This window comes from Vulpes lagopus, chromosome 10 (genome assembly GCF_018345385.1).
Source record: "Vulpes lagopus strain Blue_001 chromosome 10, ASM1834538v1, whole genome shotgun sequence".
NCBI classification, from domain to species: domain Eukaryota; kingdom Metazoa; phylum Chordata; class Mammalia; order Carnivora; family Canidae; genus Vulpes; species Vulpes lagopus.
The window spans coordinates 67,231,108-67,257,394 of NC_054833.1; the positions used below are offsets into that span (position 1 = coordinate 67,231,108).

Sequence of the window (26,287 nt, forward strand, 5' to 3'; positions counted from 1 at the left end):
TATAGTCGGGTTTTCTGTTCTGTGGAGCAGAGCACACTTCTGACCCATTGGCCACAGCCCCACTTGGTCCACAAAGCTCTGAAACAAGTTCCAGAGCCTTATTCCAAATTGGAATAAATTAGTAGCAGGTGTTTGAAGAAAGCCTCAAACTCATGAGACAGTGACCAAAACAAAAAAACAAACAAATGGAGAAAATAGAGATAATGCAGGAAACAGAAGAAAACATCACAATTCTAATCTGAGGCCTCAAAGAACTAAGAGAAGATATGCATTCACAAAACAAAACAAAATGAAAACAGAAATTCTGCATGCTAGGGTGCCTGGGTCACTCAGTTGGTTGGGCATCTGCCTTTAGCTCAGGTCATGATCCCAGGGTCTTGGGATCAAGTCCTGTATTGGGCTCCCTGATCAGTGGGAAGTCTGCTTCTCCCTCTCCCTCTGTCCCCCAAACCACAGCTCATGTTCTCTCTCTTGCTCAAATAAATAAATAAATCTTTAAAAATACTGCATGCTATTAAAAAGGAACAATTGACTCAACAATAAGAAAACAATAAGAAATAAGAAACAATAAGAAAACAACTTGATTTTAAAATGGGCAAAAGATCTGAACAGACACTTCACCAAAGAAGGCATGCAGATGACAAATAAGCATATGAATAGATGCTTCATGTCATATGTCATTTGGGAATTGCAAAAAAAATTTTTTGGGGGAGGATTGTAAATTAAAACAACAATACTACACACCTATTACAGGGCAAAAATCCAAAACAGTGACACTACCAAATGCTGGCAAGGATGTGAAGCAACAGGAATTCTCATTCATTGCTGGTGGGAGTGCAAGATGATACAACTACTTGGGAGGACAGCTCAGCAATTTCTTACATAACTAAACATACTCTTATCAAGTGATCCATCAATCACACTCCTTGGTATTTGCCCAAATATAGCAGCTTCATTCACAATTGCCCAAACCTGGAAGCCACCAAGATGTCCTTCTGGAAGTGAATGGATAAACTGTGGTATATCCAGACAATGGGATCTTATCAATGGTAAAAAGCAATGAGCAACCAAACCATGAAAGACACGGAGGAACACTTAAATGCATATCACTTAGTGGAAGAAGTTCCTCTGAGAAGATTACATCCTATATGATTCAAATTATATGATATCATGGAGAGGAAAAATTATGGAGACAATAGAAAGATCTGAGGTGGGGGGATGAATCAGTGGAGTGCAGAGGATTCTTAGGGCAGTAAACTATTCTATATGATACTTTAATGGTGGGATGCCATTATACATCCATCCAAACCCACAGAATGCACAACACCAATAGGGTGCCTGGGTGGCTCAGGAGGTTGGGTGGCCAACTCTTGGTTTCAGCTGATCTCAGGGTCCTGTGATCAAGCCTGGTGTTGGGCTCCATGCTCAGCGGGCAGTCTGCTTGATGGTTCTCTCTCCCTCTGCCCCTCCCTCCACTTTCTCTATTTTTCTATCACTCTGTTGAGTCCTCTTTCTCAAATAAATAAATTTTATTTATTTTATTTTTTAAAATACTTTTATGTATTTATTCATGAGAGACACAGCGAGAGAGAGAGGCAGAGACCTAGGCTGAGGGAGAAGCAGGCTCCCCACAAGAAGCCTGATGTGATCCCAGATCACAGGATCATGCCCTGGGCCAAAGGTAGATGCTCAAAGGCTGAGCAAACTAGGCGTCCCACAAATAAATAAATTTTAAACAAAAAAAAATGTGCAACACCGAGAATGAACCCCAATATAAACTATGGACTTTTGGTGATGATGATGATATGTCAATTTAGGTCCATCCATTGTCATAAATGTCCCACTCTGCTAGGGGATGTTGATTGTGAGGGCAGGAGGTATAGGGGAATCCTCTGTACCTTCCTCTCAGTTTTGCTGTGAACTTAAAAGTCCTCTAAAAAATACGGACTATTTTTTTAAAGGAGCAATTGTTGAACTGTACACTTATGATGGGTAGATTTTACTATATGTAAATTATGCTTCCCAATAAACCCTTAAAACAAGAAGGAACTGGAAAATAAAAATAATGTGAAAGCTAATTCTTTAGTCAATAAGAATGGTGGACCGGAAGGGTGTGTTCCAGAAATCAGAATAAAAAACACAGAGATAGAAAATGTCAGGCAAAAGATAAGAAAAAATAAGGATCAATCTGGGAGGTCCAGGGATACCTGGGTGGGTCAGCGGTTGAGTATCTGCCTTCAGCTGAGGGTGTGATCCCATGGTCCTGGGATCGAGTCCCACATCAGGCTCCCTGCAAAGAGTCTGCTTCTCCCTCTTCCTGTGTCTCTGCCTGCCTCTCTCCCTGTGTCTCTCATGAATAAATAAATAAAATCTTAAAAAAAAAAATTGGGGAGGTCCAGCATCCAACTAATAAAATTCTCAAAAAGAGAACAGAGGGTCACCTGGCTAGCTCAGTTGGTGGAGCATGAGACTCTTGATCTTGAGGCCATAAGTTTGCATCCCATGTTGGATGCAGAGATTACTTAAAAATAATCTTTAAAGATTAAAAAAGGGAGAGCAAGAACAAAGAACATGGAGAAGAAGAAAGCAGTTAAAGAAGAGGTAATAGAGCAGCACATTCTCAAAAGTGTGGAAGGGCCCCCAAGTGGCCACATAATGAAATGGAAAAGACCCACCCCCAGGACTCAAACACCAGGGTGGGGACTGCTGTTTTGCAATAAAGGGCTTTTCAGCCTTTTTCCCCCCAACTATGTGCATGCATTCATTTATTTAAAAAAAACAAAAACCAACCTTTTATCTGTGTGCTTCTTGCCTGGGATCCTGCATGCACGCCTCTCACACATCAAAATAAAATCAAGCACCCAAAGTTACACAAATCCCAGGCGGTAAACAAGAAATGGAAGAGAAGATCGTATCTGAACATATCCTGACTCCAAAGACCTCAGGGTCACAAGGTCAGCTTCAAATGTCTTAGCCTGGCATTCAATACCCTCCTCATCTCCAACCTGCTGTTTCTCTTGGCCATGCTCTGAGCTCCATCCACTGAACTTGCCCTAAACTACCAAAAAAAGTGGGGACAGGCACAAATCCCTCTTAATTTTGCCCTTTACAAGGAAGGAAAATATGGGGAGTGAGGGAAGTGAGAGCTCATGCTGGACCGTGGACCCCAAGCCAGCCATCACCTCTTCTCACTATGGCCTCCTTGCCCACCCCAGCCTCTGCCCCCACCCTTGCTTTCTTTCTTACTACTTGTCATCATTTCACTTATCGTCTTCCCTCTCTAGCTCCAAGAGGGCTGTGTCTGCTCCCTGCTCCCCATATAGGGATTAAAGGGTGCCCGACGTATCCTACTAGGTGCTCAAGGGACACACTGTTCCTGGGCCAATGGCCCCACACACCCTGCCCTCTTCCCAACAGCCTTTCCCCCAGCACCTGCAGAGACCCCCACAAGTGTGGGGGCCTTGTCTTTAGCTGTTGCCTCAGATACCCTACTGGCTGCTGGCCTTATGGAGCAAAATGAGATGAGTCCTTGGGGAAACCAGGGTCCTGGCAAGAAACAAAGGCAGACTCAGCTGTTTTGTCTCATTTTTAAGGGAATTTAATGAAGGGACTACTTACATGGGTGTGGGCATTTAGGAAGCCAGCATGGGGTGCTGGAGCACCCTGGGACTAGTAATGGGTGGGTGGGGGGCTTACCATCCCAGGCTGCAGGGGTAAGGGGAGGAAACGGAGGTATTGGGCCAGTGAAGCGGGTTATGGCAGGAGCTGTCATTGTTGGTGGGGAGGCGGGCACAGCCTTTGCTGAAACTGTGGTCCTGGGAATGACAGGAGCCAGGGAGAAACACCCCAACCTCTCTCTTCTTCCACCTCCTCTTGATTCTGCCTGTTGGCCAAATCCAGCCAGAGGCCAGGGACCATGGGAACACAGTGATGCCCTGGGCATCACCACTAGAGCAGGACAGAGAAAGGTGGGGTAGCAAGGCAAATGCCAAGTGGGTAGGCAAGTGACCCAAGCAAGGCCAGGGGGTCGGATGCTCCCCCTCCTGGAATCTGGCTCTCAAGCAAAGACATGGCCTGTCCAGTGAGTAACATCATCCTGACACACTGTCGCCATGACAAGACTACCACTGAGGACCACCTGCCTCCCAGAGCCTTGGCGCAACCTCAGCTCCCACCCACCCCCAGTCAAGCTAGTTCTCCTCAACTCACAGGCCCTGAAAGTCTCGACAAAGTTGGTCAGAGTTGGTGTCTGCTGGGGGGTCTTTTTCCAAGAGATCATGGGCAGAGAAAGGTGGTTGCCAAGAGTGAAGAACCAACCTGAGGGCTTTGCAGCCCAAGCCAGAGCCACTATGACTCAGCACTGTGCTTGCTAAGTCACCACCAACCAGTCAGAGAACCTAGAAGCCAGAGGCCTCCGGGTCACCACCATCCCAAGAGTGAATTCTTCATCCTCCTGCCTCTTAAATCAGTATCTCCCCAAATGAAGCCCAAGGTAATGCATTTGATTGGCTACTCCAAGGTCACGTGCCTACAACAGACCTGTAAGCAGGCCTGGAAGAGCGAGCACCTGCATTCCAGTTAGGGGGGACGCCCAAACATGGGAAGGTTCCCACCACGGGCAGCCAACAAACTTGCCTGCTAACTAAATACATGTTTGTTTTTTACTATATCAGAGTATTTCCTTCAGACAGCATCTTCACAGAGGTGTTGCTGACTCTTAGGCTGTGGCACCAAACCTTTTTCCCCTGAAGAGTTAAACTAAGAGAAAACATTCAGCAAACAGAGTGCCTACTTTGCCACACCTACATACCTGCTTGTGGGGTCGGGAAAGAAGAAGAGGAAAAAAAAGTGCAACTAAGAGGCAAAATATGATTGAAACCTCATTGCTTATTTTTTTGTGTCCCTGCATTTGTTTATTAGTTGTATTCTACACGTTTTATTATTTGTTTTGATGACTGATTTTTCATCATTTTCTTATTTGTAGCCAGTGCTAAAATTAGCTGGCATTTGCTGAAAGGAGAGATGTATTAGGATTAGATTCAGCTGTGCATAGCCGGGAACAAACAACAGAGGCTTAAGCTAGATGAAAGTTTCTTTCTCTTCTAAGTAAGTGGGGCCTAGGGAAGGGCTGTCCAGAGCTTGGCCTTGGACCTGCTCCACAAAGTCCCGAGGCACCCAGCAGCTCCCTGATTACCCTCCACCACCTTTGTCTTTTTCTGAGTGACCTCTACTCCCAACATGGAGCTCGAACTCACAACCCTGAGCTTAAGACTCAGATGCTCTACCAACCGAGCCAGCCAGGGGCACTCACCTTCTACTGTCTCTTGGTGGGGCCCTAACCCTCACTTTTCATGATGGCAGCTGGAACTCCAGCCATCGTGCCCAGCGACAGGACAAACAGCAGGAAGAAGATGGAATAGCTCCCTGCCTTTACAAAACTTCTGTTTGCAGCTTCGTGGCCAAAAATCAGACCTGTGGTCCCACCAATGGAGGCTGGACAATCAGCCTTATTACCACTTAGGACTGAGAGAGATTGGATATTGAGAGGCAGGCAACTAACTCTTCCACAGACAAGGATAAGAATCACATCGAAGACAATCCATTCATGTAAGAACGATCACGAGGCTCCTGACGATGAGATAGCTCATATTTATTAGTTGCTGATTGTAGGCATAGCTGTGTGTTGTTGCTTATGTAGGCACTCGTTAGGCAGTCCTGCATCCTTATCACAGCCCTTTGGAGGAGATGCTATTACCATCCTCATTTTACAGAGGAGGAAACTGAGGCACAGAGCAATAACTTGTCTGAGGCCCCTAGCTAACAGGTGGCACAGCCTGGATGGGGATGCTGGCAACCCAGCTCAAAGCATCCCCAGGACGTGTTGCGACGATGGAGGCAAACTCTTACCAGGGATTATAGAATCAAGCCAAGGAAGCTGCCTGGACTCATCCAAGGGGCTTGCTGACTTAGGACTCAGGAGAGGGAACCTGAGCCAGGGCCACTATTTGCTGGGCTCTGCATTGGTGCATCCATTCCACAGAGGAGCTTGCACAATACACGTCACGTTTGCAATCCAGTAACACCTGCGTCTGCCGCTTCTTAGGGGCTGTATCCCCAGCAGCCAGCACAGAGTTGGTGCTCAGAAGACATTTGATCTGGGTATCAGTGCCCGTGCCGGGCTCTGGGATGTGTGCGAAGCGTGCAGGAATGACACTGACCCTGCCCATCTGCACTCATGGCCAAGCAGAGTAGACCCGCAGGTGGGCCCTCAGGGAACAATTGAGCCAAGGGCAGTGGGGTGGGTGGGGGTGGGGGTAGTGGGGGCTCCACGGCAAGGAATTTGGTGTTTAGATTGTACTTCAAGTCACAAGCAGTCTGGGATCAGGTCCTTAAGGTAGGCCTAAGCCAGACCTAAAATTCCTCTCAAGTCCCAGGGTGAGAACCGGAGCCTCAGCCCTGAGGCGGAAGGGAGCCACCAGAGGCTGCGAGCAGGTGGTGACAGAAGGCCTTCTAGAAAGACTGTCCTGGCAGCCTGTGCAGAGGATGAGGGGTAGAGGGGAGAGAACAGAAGCAAAGACATCCGTGAAGGGGCTGGGGGCAGCGAGCACCCCGAGAAGGCTCGGAGGAGGCCTGGAACCCAGGTGGAGATAGGAACAGTGGGGCCTCAGGGCAGGCTGGGAGGCACCCCTGGCTCAGTGGGGGCAGGAGGCAAGGGAGAGCTTTCTGGGCTAAGACAGGACACTACTTATGTGGATCTAGGAGGGAGTCTGAGGTGGGATGGAGGCCAAAGTGCAGAGGTTGAGGGAAGGGGGAGGGGAAGGTGGAGAGAAAGGAGAGGCCCCAAGCTCCGGGTGTGAGGCAGACACATCACCGGGGAACTCTGTGGGAGCGGGGAGGGGGAAGGGGGCCTCGGGCGGCCAGAGCCAGGGGGGCTGGAAGGGGGCTGGAGAAGGCCCTGGCTCGAGCTGGGGCAGACAGCACTTGGACGCCTGCAGGCTGCGCTCATGGCTCAGAAATGTCCCAGCCTTGCCAGGAGACTGCCTGGCCCCCGCTGCCCCTAACCCCCTCCAGCCCCAGACAGGCTCCCACATCAGGAGCTCTGAAGCTGCCTCCCCAGCCTTCTGCGCCCCCAGAACAGGCCTCCCCTCCCAAGAACCCTCCCCACCACTCCTTAGCCTTCCCCCAAAGACTGATGAAACACAGGCCAAGGAAGGAGAAAATAAACAGACATCTGTAGGGCGGGGGGTGGGGGGTGGGGTGGATCAGGAAGCAGGGGCTGGGTTGGGGGTGCCAAGGGTTCCACAGGTCCAGGTGGTGGGTGTAGAGGCGCCCCAGGGAGTGTGACTCAGTGGGGAGTGAGATCCCCACTGCCCTGCCCCTGACAAACCTAATGAGACGCAGGTGGCCCCCAGGCCCGGCCCCACCTCCCCGGGCCCCCTTGGCTCCCCTGACCGCGGAAGCAGATGCTGGTGCGGTGCCGGGAAGGGGAGAGGGGGGCTCTGCAGCTCCAGGGGGTGGGGCCGGGGCGCCTGGCCAGGGCCCAGCACATAACTGTGGGCGGGTGCAGTCTGGGGCGCAGTCTGGGGCAGCAGACACCCAGCCGCTCCGAGCTGAACTGGCAGCATGAAGGTACTGGGGCCGGGGACTCTGGGCACCGTGGACCTGAGCCGCTGGGGGAAGAGGACCCGCACCAGATACGGCGCTGGGAAGCGATCCACTTGAAACTGGAAGCCAGGGGGGCTCCAGCCTGTCCCAGAGACCGGTTTCTCAGGCGTGGGAAGAGGGAGGGAAAGAGGGGCCAAAGGGCAGGCAAGGGGTTCCCAGCAGGGGGCGGTTCACATGAGGGCCAAGTGCAGAGTGCGCCAGGGGCTCTGGGGCTGGAGGAGGCACGAGGGGGGCTGCAGTAGGTGGTGACCCTGTCATCCTGTCCCAGGTTCTCCTGGCTCTGCCGTTGCTGCTTCTCTGCACACCCCCCTGCGCCCCCCAGATCTCCGGGATCCGGGGAGACGGTAAGCGGCCCAGCCAGCAGGTTGGGGGAGGAGAGGTTCCTGGGAACCATCATTTCTGGGAGTCCAGCCTCAGGGCTGAGTCCTGCCGGAGGCCATCTCCTCTCCTCCACCCTGGGGCAGGTGGAGCATCCTCCCCCACGCCCCAAAGGAGATCTTGATTTCTGGTGACCCTAGGGACGGAGGCAAACTGCAGGGTGCTGAGGGGCCGGCTGCGCCTTGGTCCCCCTCCCCTCACCCTCCCTGCCCCTGCCCCCAGCTCTGGAGAAGCCTTGCCTTCCGCAGCCCCTGGACTGTGATGACGTCTACGCGCAGGGGTACCAGGTGGACGGTGTGTACCTCATCTACCCCTCGGGCCCCAGCGTGCCCGTGCCGGTCTTCTGTGACATGACCACTGCGGGCGGAAAGTGGACGGTGAGTGGGTCGGGGGAACAGAGGCCTGGTTCTGGTCCTGGCCGTGCGCCTAGGCTTAACCTCCGTGCACTTCAGTTTTTCCATCTCTAAAATGGAGCTCATAATAGCCACAGCATAGCGCGTGAGCTGCTGCCAACACTGAATTCTAGGTGCCTGAGGCAGGTTAGTGCCTATATCCTTGCAATGGTTCTGGGAGATAGGGACCCTGTACAGAGGAACTGAAACCCAGAGAGGTGAATAATTTGCCCAAGGTCACACAGCCCCCGCCGGGACTGACTACCAGGAGCCTGACTCTAGAACAACTCCTTCCTTCACCTTTGCGCCTGGCGCCCAGGAGCTGCTCACTGAGAGGCCTGGGGCCAGCGTGTGCCTTGTTTCGGGGCCCAGCTCAGTCTTTTACCAAAATGCCCTCAGCATCACCAGGTCCATGCCTGGGTGAGGCTCCCGCCCCTGGGACTCTTGATGGTCCAGGCCTGTCCTCTACTCCAGGTTTTCCAGAAGAGATTCAATGGCTCAGTGAGTTTCTTCCGGGGCTGGAACGACTACAAGCTGGGCTTCGGCCGTGCCGACGGGGAGTACTGGCTGGGTAAGGAGGGGGCAGGGGACACCCATGGGCTGAGAGCTGCCCCGAGCCAGGAGCCAGGGCTCTGCTAACCAGGTGCCCCCTACCCACACCCCCACACCCCCAGGGCTGCAGAACCTGCACCTCCTGACGCTGAAGCAGAAGTACGAGCTGCGAGTGGACCTGGAGGACTTTGAGAACAACACGGCCTCCGCCAAGTACGCCGAATTCTCTATCTCGCCCAACGCGGTCAGTGCCGAGGAGGATGGCTACACCCTTTACGTGGCAGGCTTCGAGGACGGCGGGGCAGGTATCCCCTGCTGCCTGCCTCACCAGCGGCCATCGGGAGAGAAGGCAGGGCTGGCACTGCCCGCTGGGCCCCCGACCCCTTCCTTCCCCCTCGAGTCCCCGAAGGATCGTGCTGGCTCCCACCCAGGTTGGACCTGGGCCCTGGGAGAAGCCGTGTCCACTCACTCCAGGGAGCCCTGTGAGGAGCAGCTGTTTCTCTTCATGCAAAAGCCAGCTTGGGGAGGGCGCCCCATCCTGCCAGGCTGCCACGTGATGCCTCTCACAGCGTCACTCTTGTCACACTCCACCCGCCCCCCACCTGACGCCAGCTTGGGGCTGGCTCCCTGACTCAGCAGCCCCATCCCTCCACCCCTCTGCCAGGCGACTCCCTGTCCTACCACAGCGGCCAGAAGTTCTCCACCTTCGACCGGGACCAGGACCTCTTTGTGCAGAACTGCGCGGCCCTCTCCTCGGGAGCCTTCTGGTTCCGCAGCTGCCACTTTGCCAACCTCAACGGCTTCTACCTGGGTGGCTCCCACCTCTCCTATGCTAATGGCATCAACTGGGCCCAGTGGAAGGGCTTCTACTACTCCCTCAAGCGCACCGAGATGAAAATCCGCCGGGCCTGAGGGGCTGGCCCCCATCAGGCCCTGAGCCTCCCCTGGCTGCTCCTGGTCTCCACAAGGGCCCCTCTGCACCCCACCCCACCCCTGCCCGCTGCTCTCTTAGCACCTGCTTCCCACGGTGGGGGCCTTGTGGTTCTAGCCCCAGTGGGTCCTGTCACACCCAGGGTGTCCATCTCAAAGCCAGGCCTTCCGCACCTCACCTATAGCTATGGGGCCAGCAGTTCTCCTGGGGCCCCTCGGAAAGGCACGGCCATTCCCCCCTGGACCCGACCAGGCTCCACGAGACTCTAGCTTGCCTCTGCCCTCCCCCAAAGGTGGAGAGCCGGGAGCTACACTCCAAGGCTGTGGCTTTTGTGTACCACCTTGGTGAGCTTCCTTGCTGTGGACTCCTCCAACTGGGGCCCCCCCAGTATGCTAGACTGAGCTGGTGTCGTGGATGCCAGGCCACCCGTGCGTGGCCACCGCTGCCACACCCCAGCATGCCCCCCATTGTCCTCAGAGCATCTCCCCACTCTTGGCCTCCCTCCCACAACTCATTCCCTAGTGGGGAGCACCATGGACCCCCACCCCCACCTCATGGCCCTACTCTGCTGCTCCCACCCGCCTGTCCCAGCCCCCCAAAGCTCAATGCTAAAACCGTATGTCGCCACAGCTACTGCACGCCACTCTAAAACAGCTACAGTCAAGGTAGGCATAGATACCAGGTCCCCCCACTGGCCCTAGAGTTGAGGTCTGACCATGGTGGGGGGGTAGGGGGTGGGCAGAGGACAGCCTCTGAGGGGCTGTAAGCAGGTGGGGAGTGAAGATCTCAATAAAGCTCAGGATCTGAATGAACTGGCTTTGGCTGTCTGTCATGCATGCAATTGTGTTTGCTTGGGTCTCAAATACAAGAACCTGGCTCCTCCTTGCTCCCCTACTGACAACACCCTGACCTCAACTCTAAAAAGACACCTAGAGTTAGGCCCTAAAGGGAACCTTATATTTCACAGGCCTCATTTTGATGGCAAAAAGACTGCATCACAATATTAATATAATAATAATTATAATAAAAATACAATACTGAAAAGGATCGCTCAGGGAGTAGAGGTTTCCTGATCCTGCCATGGCTTGGCGGTGGCTCAGGTGGCTGCTTAAGGCTGCAGAGTGTGTCTGAGATGAACCTGCAGAATAATCGAAGCTGAGCTTCCACTGCTGGGCCCAAGGCTCCAGCTCTTGGAAATGAGTCTTGTAGCTGGGTCCGCCCCGGGCAGCAAGGCACAGGCTGTGGACCTCAGGGCTCCTGGAGGTCCGGCAGGTCAGCCAGCAGCATCGGGGAATCCATCTGGATCTCACGCTGCAGGGACTCAATGTCGGCAGGGTTCATGCCGTGGCCCTCCAGCCAGTCAGCAAGCAGGGAAGCCGAGAGTGAGGCTGAGTCTGCCTGGCTGCAGGAAAAAGGGAAGCAGGGAGAGCGGAGGGGAGAGGCCCTGTTAGCCTAGGCTGGCTCCTTGCCCATCCCACAGGCAAGCTCCTCCTGCACCAGGAAATCCTACCCACAGGCCCATTCTAGAAGCTTGGTCCAGCCATCTTACCCATCCTGTGGCCCGTCAGCCACTCCCATGTCAAAAGACTGGTTTAGGAATTCCTCCAGGTCAAAGCCAACACCATAGCCGGCCCCACTGCCCTTTGGAGTGCCCGAGAAGACTGGGGGCAAGGGGTCCTCCACCTGCAACGGGCGACGGCAGGTTACAACACAGGCAGTATCAAGAGCAGACAGAGGTTATCCCGCAGCTCTGTCCCAACCCTTCCAGTGACTTTGCCTGGACAGCCGTTGGGGACAGCACCAGCCTGGACAATTGCTGAATGCCGGTCAAGGGCCTGTCTGCAGGCCAGGCATAACTTAGGAAGACGATCTTAGTCGTCTCCCAACCGGTTCATTGGCATTGAGCTCCTTCTAAGAGCAAGATGACAAGTTCAGGGATAAAACCCCATTTGCCACTCAGTTTTCATGGAATAAAGGTACACTGAAGCCTCTCCTGTCCCCCCGCCCCCACCAAACAGCAAGGACTTCTCAAATCCATTTTCCCTGGGCCCAGATCCAGGTGTCTCCACAGCCTCTCACCTGTGACTTGGACAGCTGCTGAGTGACCAGGTTGACGTCAGGGGATTCTGAGGTGGAGGGCTGAGGGGCCCCTCCGGGCTCTGGAGGGGGCGGGCCAGATGGGAAGTAAGGCAGCACAGCTACAGCACCGGGGCCAGGCAGCCCAGAGGGTGGCACAAGTGCGGGGGGAGCCAAGAGGCTAGGGGTGGCAGTCTGGAGTGGAGCTGGGCCAGGGACAGGCCCCGGAGGGCTGGCAGGGTGAGGAGCAGGCCCAGGGGCTTGGCAAGCAGGCTGCGGTACAGGACCAGTGGGGGAGCCTGCAGGTTTTGGTGGGGGGGCAGCAGGAGGACTGCTGGGCTGAGCTGGGGTGGGTGCTGGGACTGGGGCATGGGCTGGGGCTGGGGTTGGGGCTGGGGCTGCTGTGGGGGCTGCGGGCCGGGCCATGCGAGTCCAACGCTCCAGCAGGCTGCGGTCATTGTCACTGAGCACCAGCCCAGCCAGGGGATCGGTGGAGGGACCCCCAGAGGTCCCGGCCCCCCGCTCCTTGCGTTCCCGCTCCTGCCGCCGCTTCTCCCGCTCCTTGGCTCGCTCTTGCCGCCTCCGCCGTTTCTCCTCCCGCTCCCGCTGACGCTCCTGGGCAGTCACCGGCTTTCGAGGCTCAGGAGCTTCCAGAGGAGCACTGGGGCCATCTGCAGAGAAGTTGGCAAGGAGAAGGTAAGAGTCTGCGGCCTGTCCAAACTGGGAGTACCCCTCTGCAACCCCGCTCCCTGGCCAGCTGCTGCCTCCGCAAGGCACCTCGGAGCCGGCTCCGCAAGGACTTGAGCAGGGCAGCTTTGAGGGCTGCCTTGGTGTTGTCTGAGATGGCACCCTCCTTCTTCGGAGGGGCTGGTTCACTGGTTGGCAGGGGTGGTTGCAGGGTCAGATCAATGGTGTCAGGTGCAGGGCCAGGACACGGTGGTGGAGCCGGTGGAGGTGACTCCATGGCACAGTCCCCGCTGGGAGCCCAGGGACTGGGCATCTCAACATCAGGGCAGCCAGGCTCACTGGCCACTGGCTGCAGGGAAGGCTGGAAGCGGATCTGTTGGCGGATGCCCTCACGTCGTGCGTGGAAGTCCTCGATCTCCGCCACTATAGCCTCTTTAATGCGCTCCCGAGTGAGGGCTTCCCGGTCAAAAGCAAAATCAAAAGGTGGGGCACAGTCAGGCTCATCATCAGGGTCATGGTACTTGGCCAGGAAGGGGTGGCGAAGGGCAGCAGCTGCAGAGATGCGGGCGCTAGGCTCGAAACGCAACATGCGTCCCAGCAGTGACAGGGCCTGGCGGTCGGCCCCTGGATACACTGTCTCCCAGGGCACAGCCTGACGTGGTGGCAGGCTCTGGATGTAGGCCCGCACTCTCTCAGCCCCCACAGCCTGGATTACAGCTGGTGATGGGGTGCCCAGCACCATCATGATCAGCTGCAGCTGGTGTACATAATTTTTGCCTGGGAAGAGCTGGCGCCGGGCTAGCATCTCACCAAAGATGCAGCCCACAGACCACAGGTCGATAGCCTGGGTGTACTCATGCAGTGAGAGCATGAGCTCAGGAGCACGGTACCAGCGTGTGGCCACATACTCAGTCATGAAGTACTGGTGTTCAGCAGGTGAGGTGCACAGGCCACGGGCCATGCCAAAGTCGCCAATCTTGAGCTCACAATTCTCATTCACCAACAGGTTGGAGGGCTTGAGGTCGCGGTGGATGACCTGAGCCGAGTGCATGTACTTGAGGCCCCGAAGCAGCTGATACAGGAAGTAGCGCACATGTTCCAGAGTGAGTGGCTGGGAGGAGTGGATGATCTGGTGCAGGTCACTCTCCATCAGGTCCAGGACCACATAGCTAGAGGGGACAAGAAAGATAAGCATGGCTACCTTGCCCACACTCCAGCCTCACTACAGCCTCCCGGCTCGACAGGTAATAGCCTCATCTTCACATGCCGCAGGGGTCAATGGGATGGTATGAAGATTCTAGATTTTCTCTAATGTTTCCATGAAGTTAAGTCACTCTTCTCTCTAGATCTAGTTTCCCCATCAAAGAAACGATGGGGTTGGACTAAACCAGGGCTGGCCAATAAGTTTAGTTTGGAGGCCATCTCCATTGTTTGGTATGGCTGCCTGAAAGACTCTGAAAACTGTGAAGCCTTACCCATTTTTTTAAGAAAATGCTCTATAATTGACTAGCAATATCTGCTATGAGAGTAGAAGAGTGCAGTTACTATATGAACATCTTATATTGGTCTTCCTACCTACCAAGATTCTATAAAACGGTAACCACCTGCACTCTTCTTGAGCAACTGCAGCTGTCCCCAGCAAAGCCCTAAGGGACACTGGTCCTGGAATAATGGGAACTTTCCCAGCCTGCCTTACATTAGGTTCAGTTGCCCTTCGAAAACTTCAGATCCCACCTCTGCCTTCCTCTTCCATCCCTGCTCCTTACACAGATTTGAACTCCCCATACGGCACAGTGGGCCTCAAGATGTCCTTGATGGCGATGATGTTGTCGTGCTTGAAGTGTTTGAGGATCTTCAGCTCCCTGAGGGTCCGCTTGGCATTGGTGACCACGTCAAAAGCATTAGGGATCTTCTTAATGGCCACCTGCTGGCCTGGGGAGCAGGAAAAAGGCAGATACCATGAGGTACCTTAGAGTAGCTGCAGATTGGCAAAAGGCCCCTTTCAACATCTTCCTTCTAGAAGGCTGTTACCATATACTGAATAGCAAGAACCTACTACATGCCAAGGCCTGCACTAAGCACCTTACGGATGTTATCAGATTTTCCCTTCACATCTATCCTGAGATGGATACCAACGGCTCAAAGTTGAAAATGATGAAAACCTGGCTCAGCAACTTGTTGGAATTAGTGGTAGGCTTGATTCTAATGCCTGTGCTCAACTACCTCCCTACACTCTCTCCATCTCAGACCTTACGCATCCCACCACCAATTCCTTACACCAGTCTCTGGCTCCAAAGACTTTTAGAAACCAAAGACAGGATCTGCATTCTGGTCTGAGATTGCCACTCTTCTAAAGAAATAGGCAAAACCACCATAGCAGTTTCCCAACACAGACCCTGGCATCCAGGAGGCACCTAACCGGTATCTGCTGACTTGATCCAGAATTTGGATCCCAGGTTTCCTTCCGGGCTGAGACGGGGCAGGCTTCTCACTCTCTGGGGCCCGCTTCCACATCTGTAAGCGGTGCACAACAGGGAAGCTCACCCGTGAGACGGCGGCGCGCGGAGGACACCACCCCATAGGCCCCGTTGCCTATGGTCTCGATGATCTCGTACTCGTCCCCCACGTCGAAGGTCACATCGAAGGAGCGGGCTTTGAGCAGGGCCAGGTTCTTGGCCGCTACACAGGCAGCGTTGTTGGTGGGTTCCGCCTTCACCGGCCCGGGGGGCTCCCCAGAACCGTCGTCGCCCTCTTCCTCCTTCAGGGGTTCAGCCATGGCTTCTGTGTGGAGACGCTGGTGAGGAGGGGCCCGCCGCCCGCTCCCAGGCCTCAGTTTCCCATCTGGGAGGCTGGGGAGCAGGACCAGGGAATTTCCAAGTTCCCTCAGCCAACGGGGGCCAGGTAGGGAGCGAAAGAGAGCGGCTGGCACGTAGTAGTCGTCCCACACCCGGACTTGGAACCCAGAGCTCAGGTCCAGGGTGGAATGCAGGGTGGGAGGTGGGGGAGGCGCCGCCAGGCGCGGTCCAGGAAGAAAGGGAGGGGCGGGGCACTTCGCTTTTCTTGGTCAACACTCACCGAATGGCACCTCACTCCGACGCGTCCTCCCGGCCTTCGGAGGTCGCCGGCGCTCCCTGCGTCCCCGGGCTCCCGTTCCCCGTGGAGGGATACTCCGAGAGTCGCTCGCTCACTTGTTCAAGGCCGCCGCCACCACCTCAGCGCCGCGCTCTACCCCGCCGGTCCCCCCGCCCCGCCTCCCAAGATCACGCTCCCTCCAGCCCCTGGCCAATCGCTGGGCGCTCTCTGCGGAGGTTCCCACCCCTCCAACTTGCTGCGTCCAATCCGAGGCCACCTGCAGAGGAAACCACGCCCCCCCGCGCGCCCGTCCGCGCGCGCCCCCGCCGCTGTCCAGCTTGCCCGCAGGAGCCGCCCAAAGGGCGCTCGGCGCTTCGCAGGCTCCCCGCCCAGCTCAGTCTTCTGACGCAGGCGCGCTAGCAGCCCCGGGCGCCGCGCTAATGGAAGGTAACGCCCCCGTGCGTGCGTGCGCACCGCCATCCGCGGGGTTGACTGCGGCAGGTCCCGGGCGTGCGGCGGCGCTCAGGTGCGTGGGCCTGTTACCTCGTTGAGGCCCCTGTTCCCCTGTCAGTCCTCATCGCCCGAGGAACTATGCTCCACCTCCTCATTTTCCCCATCGGCCCCGGGAGCTCCGGGAAGGCGCCACCCAGAGTAGAGAGTGATCGGACGCATCCAACCACAGAGACCCTGGGCCTCCGGGATTCTAGAGCGCCCGGCCTGAAGCCGCCACTGACTTCCGGCGGCTGAGCTTCCGGCGGCCCGGGGCCTCTGCTCGGGTTTTCCCGGCCTCCGCTGTGGTCCCTCCGCTGGGTGGCTCCGTCCCAGGGCTCCCGCGCCGCGGGCTGCTGCCGAGCTCTAGGGGACAGCGGGCGGGGCGTCCGGCCTCTACCCCTGCGCGGGGTCCAGGTGCCCGCCCCGCTCCACGGCCCGGTGGCTGATTGGTAGAGCCTTCCCTGAGAAGGCAGCGGCGACTCCGGGGCGGGGCCGTCCGAACCTTCGTGCGGAGGCAAGGTTTGCAGCGGGGAGCTCCAGGTGGTGCAGTGAGGAACAGCCTTTTGGAGCAAAGGGAGTGGTGCCGCCAAGTGAGAAGAAAGCTGGAGAATCGAGGCGAAGGTACGGAGACTGCGAAGCAGAGGAACGGGGGCTCTGGGGGCTCTTCCGTGGCCCCGAGTAGTGCTCGGTGGGTAGAGACTCAGTGCCAGGTCCAGGGTCTGTTCCTTAACATCACGGACTAGAGGCTGAAAAGTGGGTCCAGACCAGAAGTGAATTTTGGCAAGCCTACAGACTTTAAAAAAATCTTTGTTTTGGGGACGCCTCGATGGCTCAGTCGTTGAGCGTCTGCCTTCCGCTCATGTCGTGACCCCGAGGTCCTGGGATCGAGTCCCGCATCGTGCTCCCTGCGTGGAGCCTGCTTCACCCTCTGCCTGTGTCTCTGCCTCTCTCTTCTCTCTCTCACGAATAAATAAATAAAATCCTTAAAAAAACAAACAATAAACAAATGTTCCATCGGCTCTGGTCGTGATCCCGGGTCTTAGGATCGAGCCCCGCATGGGGCTCTCTGCTTGGAGGGAAGCCTGCTTTCCCCTCTCCTTTGCTGTTCCCGCTGCTTGTGCTTTCTGTCAAATAAATAAAATATTTAAAAAAATTTTTTTATTTTATTATTCCGCACTGTTGTGTTTTCCTTTTAACATGCTAAGTTTATAGTTCAATCAGTTTCCCAAATTTAACACCAGTTGTATTGAATTGAGATAAATTAACTGCTCAGAAGTTCCTCCTCTTCTAATGGTGACAGTTTCTTTTTGGTAACGCTTTGCTGTACATTTTGGGGGTGGGATACTGAATTTTCAGAAGTTTATTGGGATTATACATTAAAATACATTAAGTATTAGGTCAGCCTCTGGAAAACCAGCTAATATTTAGACTTTAAAGGATCATCTGGGTCTCCTCAGTTAAGGCCGAATTATGAATTTGTGTCCGATTTTTCTCGCAACAGCAAAAAGCCAAAGTATCTTGTTATGTAGTTTGCATTGGATATTAATCAAGAAAGCATACTTGGGGAAAGAACATTTTCTGTCACTGAGGTCTGAAAATATTTCTTTGATGGCCTTTGTTTAGGGGACACAGTAGACAGACTTCCCTAACTCTGAAATCCGTGCAGTTTAAGGCCTGCGGTGACCCTCAGTGTAAGTAGAGAGCCTACAGAGAAGCAAGACACACAAACACATCTTTTCAGGGGACCGAGTGGGCAGCTGCGTGATGATCCCGTCCCATCTGGGAATAAAACAAAATCTCACAAGAGACTAAAAAACTATGTTTAATTACTTCTCTATGAATATTTCAGCGAGGCTGAGTATACAAGCTATAGGCTATTCAACATTTTCTGGCAAAAACTGATTCTCATCTACTTTTCAATCCACTGTGAGCTGCCTTGTCTCTACTGCCACTTGGCCTTGACTCTGTCCCGGAAAAGTCCTTAATCGACTATAGTCAAATCCAACAGACGTTCCTCAGTCCTTGCCTTACAGAGCTCTGCTGCAGCTGACACAACTGACCATTTCTTTAAGAAAAAAATCATTTTTGCATGGCTCAAAATTTATAAGGTTTAAGTGGAGTGCCTGGGTGGCTGCCTTCAGCTGTAGTCGTGGTCCCAGGGTCCTGGGATTGAGCCCTGCATTAGGCTCCCTGCTCAGGGAGGAGTCTGCTTCTCCCTCTCCCTCTGCCTCTTCCCCTGCTTGTGTTCATTTCTCTCTCTCTCTCAAATAAGTACATCTTGAAAAAAAAAAAGTTTAAGTGAAAAATCTTGGTCCTAACCCCAGGTGGTTGCTTTTATTGTCTCTACAAAGTCAACACAAGCAAACACAAATACACATTCTTATCCAATGCCTCCTTAATATATACAAGGTAGCAAACTAATTTTCCTAAAGATCATTAAGTATCAGTAAGCAGAGAGGTGCCTCTTTTCTTATAACAGCCTTTTTGAGGTAAAATTCATGTGCTAAAGGGGCGCCTGGGTGGCTCAGAATGGTTAAGGGTCTGCCTTCAGCTCAGGTCATGATCCTGGGATCCTGGGATGAGCCCCACATCGGGCTTCCAGCTCAACAGGGAGTCTGCTTCTCCCTCTGCCTCTCCCCTTGTTTGTTCTCTCTCTCTCAAATGAATAAATAAAAAATCTTTTAAAAAATTCATGTGTTATAAAACTTCAAAGTGTACAATATAGTGGTTTTTAGTATGCCCGTAAGAGTTGTGCAAGCACAGCCTAGTTTTGTAATGTTTTCCTCACCCCCCAGAAAAGGCCACATTAGTAGTCACTCCTCATTTCCCCTCCCCAGGCCCTGGCAACTGCTAATCAACTTTCTGACTCTGGACTTGCCATTCTGGACCTTCCTTACAAATGGAATCTTACGGTATGTGACCTTTTGTGGCTGATTTCTTTCACATAGCACGTTTTCTAGGTTCATCCTTTTGCATGTATCAGAACTTCATTCCTTTCTAACACTGAAAATATTCCATTTTATGGATAGACTGCATCTGGTTCATTCATCAGTTGATGGACATTTGGTTTGTTTCCACTTTTTGGTAGTTGTCAACCATGATGCTGTGAAATTCATCTACAAGTTTTTTTGTGGATATGTTTTCATTTCTCTTGGGTATAGAGCTAGTCTGACCAGCAATATTTGAGGGTTCCAATTTTCCACATCCTCACCCTCACCACCACTTATTACTTTCCTTTCCTTTTCTTTCTTTTTTTTTTTTTAGAGTCATCCTAGGGGTCCTGAAGTAATATGTCACTATGGCTTTGATTTGCATTTCCCTAATGATAAATGATGTTGAGCATTTTTCATATGCTTATTGGCCATTTGTCTTTTAGGAGAGAAATATCTATTCAAATCCTTCATTTTTATTTTATTTTTAAAGATTAAAATTTTTTTTTTTATTTATTCATGAGAGACAGAGAGAGAGAGGCAGAAACGTGGACAGAGGGAGAAGCAGGCTCCCTGCAGGGAGCGTGATGCAGGACTTGATCCCAGGACCCCAGGATCATGACCTGAGCCAAAGGCAGATGCTCAACCACTGAACCACCCAGGCGTCCCATGTTATTTCCCCTTTTATTGTTGAGTTGCAGGAGTTCTTTATATATTCTGGATATAAGTCCTTTATCAGAGATATAATTTACAAATATTCTCATTCTGTGGGTTGCCTTTTCACTTACTTGATGGTATCATATGAAGCACAAAAGTTTTCAAAATTTGAAAATTTTTAAAGGCAATGAATTCCAATTTACCTATTTTGGTCTTTTGTCACTTGTGCTTTTGAAGTCTCTCTCTCTCTCTCTCTCTCTTTAAGATTTCATGTTTTGGGATCCCTGGTTTGGCTCAGTGGTTTAGTGCCTGCCTTCAGCCCAGGACTCCCCTGGAGTCCCGGGATCGAGTCCCACATCGGGCTCCCTGCATGGAGCCCGCTTCTCCCTCTGCCTGTGTCTCTGCCTCTCTCTCTCTCTCTCTCTTTCTCTCTCTTTCTCTCTCTTTCTCTGTCTCTCACGAATAAATAAATAAAATCTTTAAAAAATTTTTTTCATTTATTTCAGAGAGAGAGTGCGTGCATAAGCATGAGCAGAGTGAGGGGCAGGGGGGAGAAGCAGACTCCTCGTTGATCAGGAAACCCGATGTGGAGCTCAATCCCAGGACCCTGTGATCATGACCCAAGCCAAAGGCAGACACTTAACGACTGAGCCTCCTAGGTGCCCTCATTTGACTCCTTTTGTCATGATGTTTGCTCTATGGTAGTGGTCTGGAGTGGAACCCAATCTCTCTGAGGTGTGCCTGCATGCTGCTTGGCCAGACTGTTGTCTCCTCTCCCCCTCTGGAAGGGGAGGGGACTGTAGCCCCAGCCAAAAGCCTCAGACTGTGAGCGGCAGAGGCCCATTTTCCAAAAGTAAACCTGTGACTTCAGGAAGATGGGATGGACACTGGGCCAGCAGAAATCGCAGATGTTCCCATGCACACCCCTCTGCCACCAGAAGTGTAGGGAGCCAGTTTAATGGATGAGCCTGCAAAGGACACTGCCTGGTCTCAACAGGGGGGGATTTCAGGCACCCAGGAGATAGGTGGGTGGCAGTCGGGGACATCAATCCCTCTGTGAGCCCATGGAACTCATCAGAAGTAAGGACCGAGTTGTGATGCCCTCAGCTGGTGACTTTAGGCCAACCCCAGCCCTCTCTGAAGCTGTCTCCCCTTCTTTGTAATGAGGGTAGCAGTCTATTTTCCCATCATGCAGGGAGGAGTCTCTCCAAAACCGAAAATGTGGAGTTGGTCTAAATTATAACTGATCCCAGGCCTGATTTGAGCATGGGCCCTGGTGATAGTGGCAGCAGCTGGAGGTGGGAAGGATTCTGAGCTAGGGCGTAGGGAGGACAGGCGGGCCCATTCTCCCAGAGCTGGAACCATCAGTTAAGATTGCATCAGGCTGCAGGTAACAGAAAAGCACCAACCATGGCATAAACATGTGAAGATGTATTTCTCTTTCATCATGAGAAACTCAAAGTACTTTGCATCTTTTTATAAAAAAATTTATTTATTTGAGAGTGTGAGAGAGTGTGTGCACCCACACACACGCCCCCACAGGAGTAGGGGGAGGGACAGAGGGAGAGAGTCTTCAAGCAGACTCCTCACTGAACACGGAACCTGATGTGGGGCTCAATCCCATGACGATGAGATCATGATCTGAGCCAAAAGCAAAAGTTGGACCCTGAACCAACTGAGCCACCAGGGGCCCTGAAATCCAAAGAATGTTGTTGACCTTGGTTTAGCTTGTCGGGGACGAAGGCTCTATCCACTTTGCCATCATCCTTATGATGTTTTCCCTCTTAACTCATTGACTACAAGACAGCTGCTGCAATCCAGCCATCACATTTATGTTCCAGACAGAATGAAGGAGGGAGAAGGACGTGGTGCTACACCTGTCCCCCATCATCAGAGAGCAAACACCTTCCTGGTAGCCTGCAGCAGATGTGCACCACTTATGTCTTAGAACCACGTCATAGGCCATCCCCAGGTGCAAGGGAGGCTCAGAAATCCAGTGCTTCCATAGGCACATTGCTGCCCCACAGATGGGGGTTTGTCAGAAAGGAAAAAGTGGAGAGCAGATACTGAGTGGGTAGCTCGTAGGTAAAAGGGGAAAAGCCAGATCTACTGGTCATGAGGGCAGGTGGGAGGTGCCCTCGTGCCCAAGACCAAGATGGGCCTCTGCTAGGGACCCCTGAAGGCTGGCAGCCCCGGCAGGGAACTAGATCCCCCTACTTGGGGTCCACAGTCTCCCCAGTGCAACCGCCCTCCTCATCCCTCCCAGCCTTTGGGACCCCCAGGCTCTTTCACAGAGGCAGCAGGTGCCAAGGCGGCGCAAGGCCCGGAGCCTGTGTCTCCCGGGTGACGAGCAGGGCCGGGTGTGAGGCAGGTGCTGGCTGGCAGCTTCGGCCTGAGCCTCGGATCTCCACTCAGCATCGCCAAGCCCCACGGCCAGACTCAGTCACACCGTGACACATGCCTGTCTACTTAGGCTCATGGAAACACAGACATGCTCGTACCCACACAGGGAGGGACACGCCCTGGCAGGCACACTGCCAGTCACATGCACAGGGGTTGCAGAGACACACGCAGAGACACAGGAGCAATACGCACTCAGGGATATGCAAGCTGTTGGGACAGACGCTCTGGGAACACACGTGGGGGCTTGCACACGCAAGCAGACAGACACACACACACACACCCCTTCCTTCTGCCAATGCTTGTATTGGTCTATTTTTTGCCTCAGCACATGGTGGCCAGGACACACTGTCTCCACTCCATAGGTCAGGAGGAAAATAGGAAGGGATGATTTCTTCTTTTTTTAAATTTAATTTAATCTTATTTAAATTCAATTAATTAAGATGTAGTATATTATTAGTTTCGGAGGTAGAGTGCAGTGATTCATCAGTTGTGTGTAACACCCAGTGCTGATTAGAAGAGGTGCCCTCCTTCATACCCGTCACTCAATTACCCCATACCCCCCACCCCGCCCGCCGCCCTCAATGACCCTCAGTTCATTTCCTATAGTTAAGAGTCTCTTATGGTTTGTCTCTCTCTCTCTCTCTCTGATTTCATCTTGATTTATTTTTCCTTCCAGAAGGGACGATCTCTGCCTGGAAGTGCCTTACACACAGGAGACCCGAGTGGCCAATGCTTAATCCATGCGGCGCAGGCTTGTCAACTCCCAGACTTGGGGATGGGGGATCAGGAGGGGGTGTGAGGGGGCTGCTGCCAGGGGCCCAGCACCAGGCCACAGGATGTGACAGAGCTGAGCTCAGTGTGGCCGTGGGCACTCCCGCAGGGGAGGGACGACCCCCAGGCCGGCCTGCACACCAACTGTGGTTTTGGTGGAGGGGAGAGCGGGAGGCCTGCGGGAAGAGGCTGTCCCTGGCCTCAAAGGCCTGGGTGGATGGGCTGACCTCACGGCCAGAGGGCTCCAGCTTGAGGCCATTGCGGTTTCTTGGCACCCCTCCTCACCCCTGCTTTCACCACTTAACCCACCCAGGCTGCCCGGGGACCTAGGTGGGGACAGTGGGGTGAGGGGAGATATCATCAGCACTGTCACAGGCTCTGGGGTCCCACCGTGGGGGCTGCGATCCTCTATGGCCTCCGGGGAACCCAGCGGCTGGGCAAACACACTGGGGCTGACCTTGCCCATTCTGGAACATTCCCAAGGCCTGCCTATGATCACCCTGGGTGTGGGATGGAGAATTGTACCCGCCCTGTCCTCAGAAAGATCCCAGGCCTGGGAGGGAGACTGACCCAGGGACCAACCTCATGGGAACTCGCCCCTCCTGACTCCCCCTCCCGCTGCTCTTCTGTTCTTCTCCAGAATGTTGGTATCTCAGGGTTCGGCACCTGTCCCCTCCTCACTCTGCTCCTCCCGATCTCTGCGCTGACCGCTTTCAACCCTGCTCCAGCCGAGCTCTGTCTCCGAGCTCCAGATCTAACAGCCAGTGCTCTGCAGATGTCCCCCTGCCGACGCCCCGCAAACCCTCCAATTCCTGGGACTCATACCATGCTCACCAGCTCCCTATCCTGATGCTCCTCAGCTCACAGCGACTTCCATCCAGGGCAGGCACCTGGGTGTCATGTGACCCTCTCCCTCTCCCTCACACTTCTCCCCTCTCACCTATTCCCCCACCAATCTACCTCATCCAACAGGTTACCCAAATCCAAATTCTACTCATTGACGCCATGACACGGAGCACCTACTGTGTGCCAGATACCATTCCCAGTTCTGGGGCTTTGGCCATGAGACAGACATAAATCTCTCCCTTTGAGGAGAGAGGAACTCTGAGGAACTCAGATTTTAGCAGGATAAATTGACTCAATTATACAGTGTCTTAGAAGGTCATAAGCAGGGCAGCCGGGGTGACTCAGCGGTTTAGCGCCACCTTCCGCTCAGGGCCTGATCCTGGAGACCCGGGACAGAGTCCCATGTCAGGCTCCCTGCATGGAGCCTGCTTCTCCCTCTGCCTGTCTCTGTCTCTGTCTCTCTCTGTGTCTCTAATAAATAAATAAATAAAATCTTAAAAAAAAAAAAATTGAGGGCCAGACAGAGATGGTGACAGTTGAGCAAGGATTTGAAGGAGGAGAGGAAATGAGCCCTGTGGAGATTGGATGGAAGAGCAGTCCCGGCAGAGGGAACAGCAAGTGCAAAGGCCCTGAGGCAGGAGCATCACTAGTGTGGTGAAGAAAGAGTGAGGGAGCTGCAGCTGGAGCTGAGTGAGTAGGGGAGCTGGAGGAGCAGACACACAGCCTTCCCTGCTCACAGCCTAGTGCCAGCGACCCTGGTCTGTCACCAGGGCTACTGCAGTGGCCACCCATGATCCTCTCAGCTTCCCTCGCCTGCTCAGCTGTCTGTGCACAGCAGCCAGAGAGATCTTTTGGAGAACACAGATCAGATCATGTCCCTGCAGAAGCTTCCTCCTCCCAGACGACAAGTCCACCACCCAGCCCTGGCTGCCCCACTGGTAAGAAGGGAAGAGAGGTAGAGGGGCCAGCTTCCCTGAGGTCTGAGGCCAAGTCCAGGGTGTGGACGACAGCTCACCTGGTTTCCTGTTGGATCAGCCCCGCCCCCCCATCTGGGATCTGCTTCCTGCCTTGTCAGGTCTGCTGGGAAAAGCTGGAGGAAATGGGCACGGGGTGGGTGTGGGCTGGGACAGCAGGAGCTTGGTGGGATCCTGCTCTGCACACCCTGGGAGGGGGGAGTGGCCACAGCGACGCTCCCGCCCGGGGACTAAGCAGCAAGCCTTCCAGAACCTTCTCTTGCCTGGCACCTACAGGTAGGGCTGCCAGATAAAACACAGGATGCTCAGTTATGCTGGACTTTCAGATAAGCAATGGATCGTTGTTTGGTTAATGGGTTTCCGAAATACTGCACACATTGTGTGCTTTAGTTGGCTGAATCTGGCAACCCTACCTTGATGGCCACACCTGCCTCCTCCCTGGTGACCCAGGTCCCCCCACACCCCACATGCCCATGGTCTCTCCCCTGCATGGTGACCGGAGACTCTGTTAAAACCCAATTCACAGGGATCCCTGGGTGGCGCAGCGGTTTGGCGCCTGCCTTTGGCCCAGGGCGCGATCCTGGAGACCTGGGATCGAATCCCACGACGGGCTCCCAATGCATGGAGCCTGCTTCTCCCTCTGCCTGTGTCTCTGCCTCTCTCTCTCTCTCTCTCTTTCTCTCTCTGTGACTATCATAAATAAATAAAAAAAAAAATTAAAAAAAAAAACAATTCACCTCACATCCTTCCTCGCCTCAAAACCATCCATCACTCTGAGGCCCCGGGGAGTTCTCTAAACCCATCTCCTACCCCTCATGCTATGCTGGTAAAGTGGCTCTTGGAGAAAATACAATGAAAATAAAATACAAAAGATTAAAAGCCCTGGGGGGCTCCGTCAGTCAGGCGTACTACTTCTGATCTCAGCTCAGGATTTTTTTTTTTAATTTTATTTATTTATTCATGAGAGACACACAGAGAGGCAGAGACACAGGCAGAGGGAGAAGCAGGCTCCCTGCGGGGAGCCCGATGTAGGACTCGATCCCCAGGACCCCAGGATCATGATCTGAGCCACCCAGGTGTCCCTCAGGTCAGGCCTTGATCTCAGGGTTGTGAGTTCAAGCCCTATGTTGGGCTCCCTAATGGTTGTAGAGCCTTAAAAAAATTTTTTTTTTAATCTAAAGCACTGATTTTACCATTTAGCAATTTACATTGTGGTGTAAACACTCCGCCTATGGCTGATTTCAAGCTACCCACATGTCATCCCTTAAGGCAGAGTTGTGCACAGTTGTCTCTTGTGATTCAATGCAAGTCAGTGTGAGCAGCCTCCAGGCTGCCTCTCTGTTCCTCAAACGTATTCCACCTCAGGGCCTTTGCACAGACTGTGCTTTGTCTGGAAGTGCTCATTCCCAGGTCCTTGCATGACTCACCCCTTCCCTTCTCTGGGGGGCTTTGCTCCAACTT

The 26,287-nt window shown here is 53.6% G+C and overlaps 2 protein-coding genes and 1 long non-coding RNA gene across 4 annotated transcripts; 2 read left to right on the forward strand and 1 right to left on the reverse strand.

The window, feature by feature from the left end:
- Nucleotides 1–7,516: 7,516 nt before the first annotated feature.
- Nucleotides 7,517–10,730, forward strand: MFAP4 (microfibril associated protein 4). Its single transcript, XM_041770600.1, has 6 exons — nt 7,517–7,629; nt 7,934–8,009; nt 8,266–8,420; nt 8,910–9,006; nt 9,110–9,292; nt 9,652–10,730. Exons 1-6 carry the CDS (start codon nt 7,624–7,626, stop codon nt 9,897–9,899), a joined length of 765 nt encoding a protein of 254 aa, XP_041626534.1. The 5' UTR covers nt 7,517–7,623; the 3' UTR covers nt 9,900–10,730.
- A 179-nt stretch (nt 10,731–10,909) lies between these two features.
- Nucleotides 10,910–16,004, reverse strand: MAPK7 (mitogen-activated protein kinase 7). 2 transcript variants are annotated; one of them, XM_041770595.1, is made up of 7 exons: nt 15,757–16,004; nt 15,226–15,459; nt 14,448–14,613; nt 12,772–13,850; nt 11,998–12,665; nt 11,468–11,601; nt 10,910–11,320 (listed from the first exon to the last, which is right to left on the reverse strand). In XM_041770595.1, exons 2-7 carry the CDS (start codon nt 15,455–15,457, stop codon nt 11,167–11,169), a joined length of 2,433 nt encoding a protein of 810 aa, XP_041626529.1. In that variant the 5' UTR covers nt 15,458–15,459; nt 15,757–16,004; the 3' UTR covers nt 10,910–11,166. The 2 variants fall into 2 exon arrangements, with proteins under 2 accessions (XP_041626529.1, XP_041626528.1); XM_041770594.1 differs by having other exon boundaries at nt 15,226–15,462; nt 15,757–15,999.
- A 196-nt stretch (nt 16,005–16,200) lies between these two features.
- Nucleotides 16,201–21,345, forward strand: LOC121499673. Its single transcript, XR_005990210.1, has 3 exons — nt 16,201–16,866; nt 19,083–19,157; nt 20,339–21,345. It is a non-coding gene; the product is annotated as an uncharacterized LOC121499673 (long non-coding RNA).
- The last annotated feature ends 4,942 nt before the right edge of the window (nt 21,346–26,287 follow it).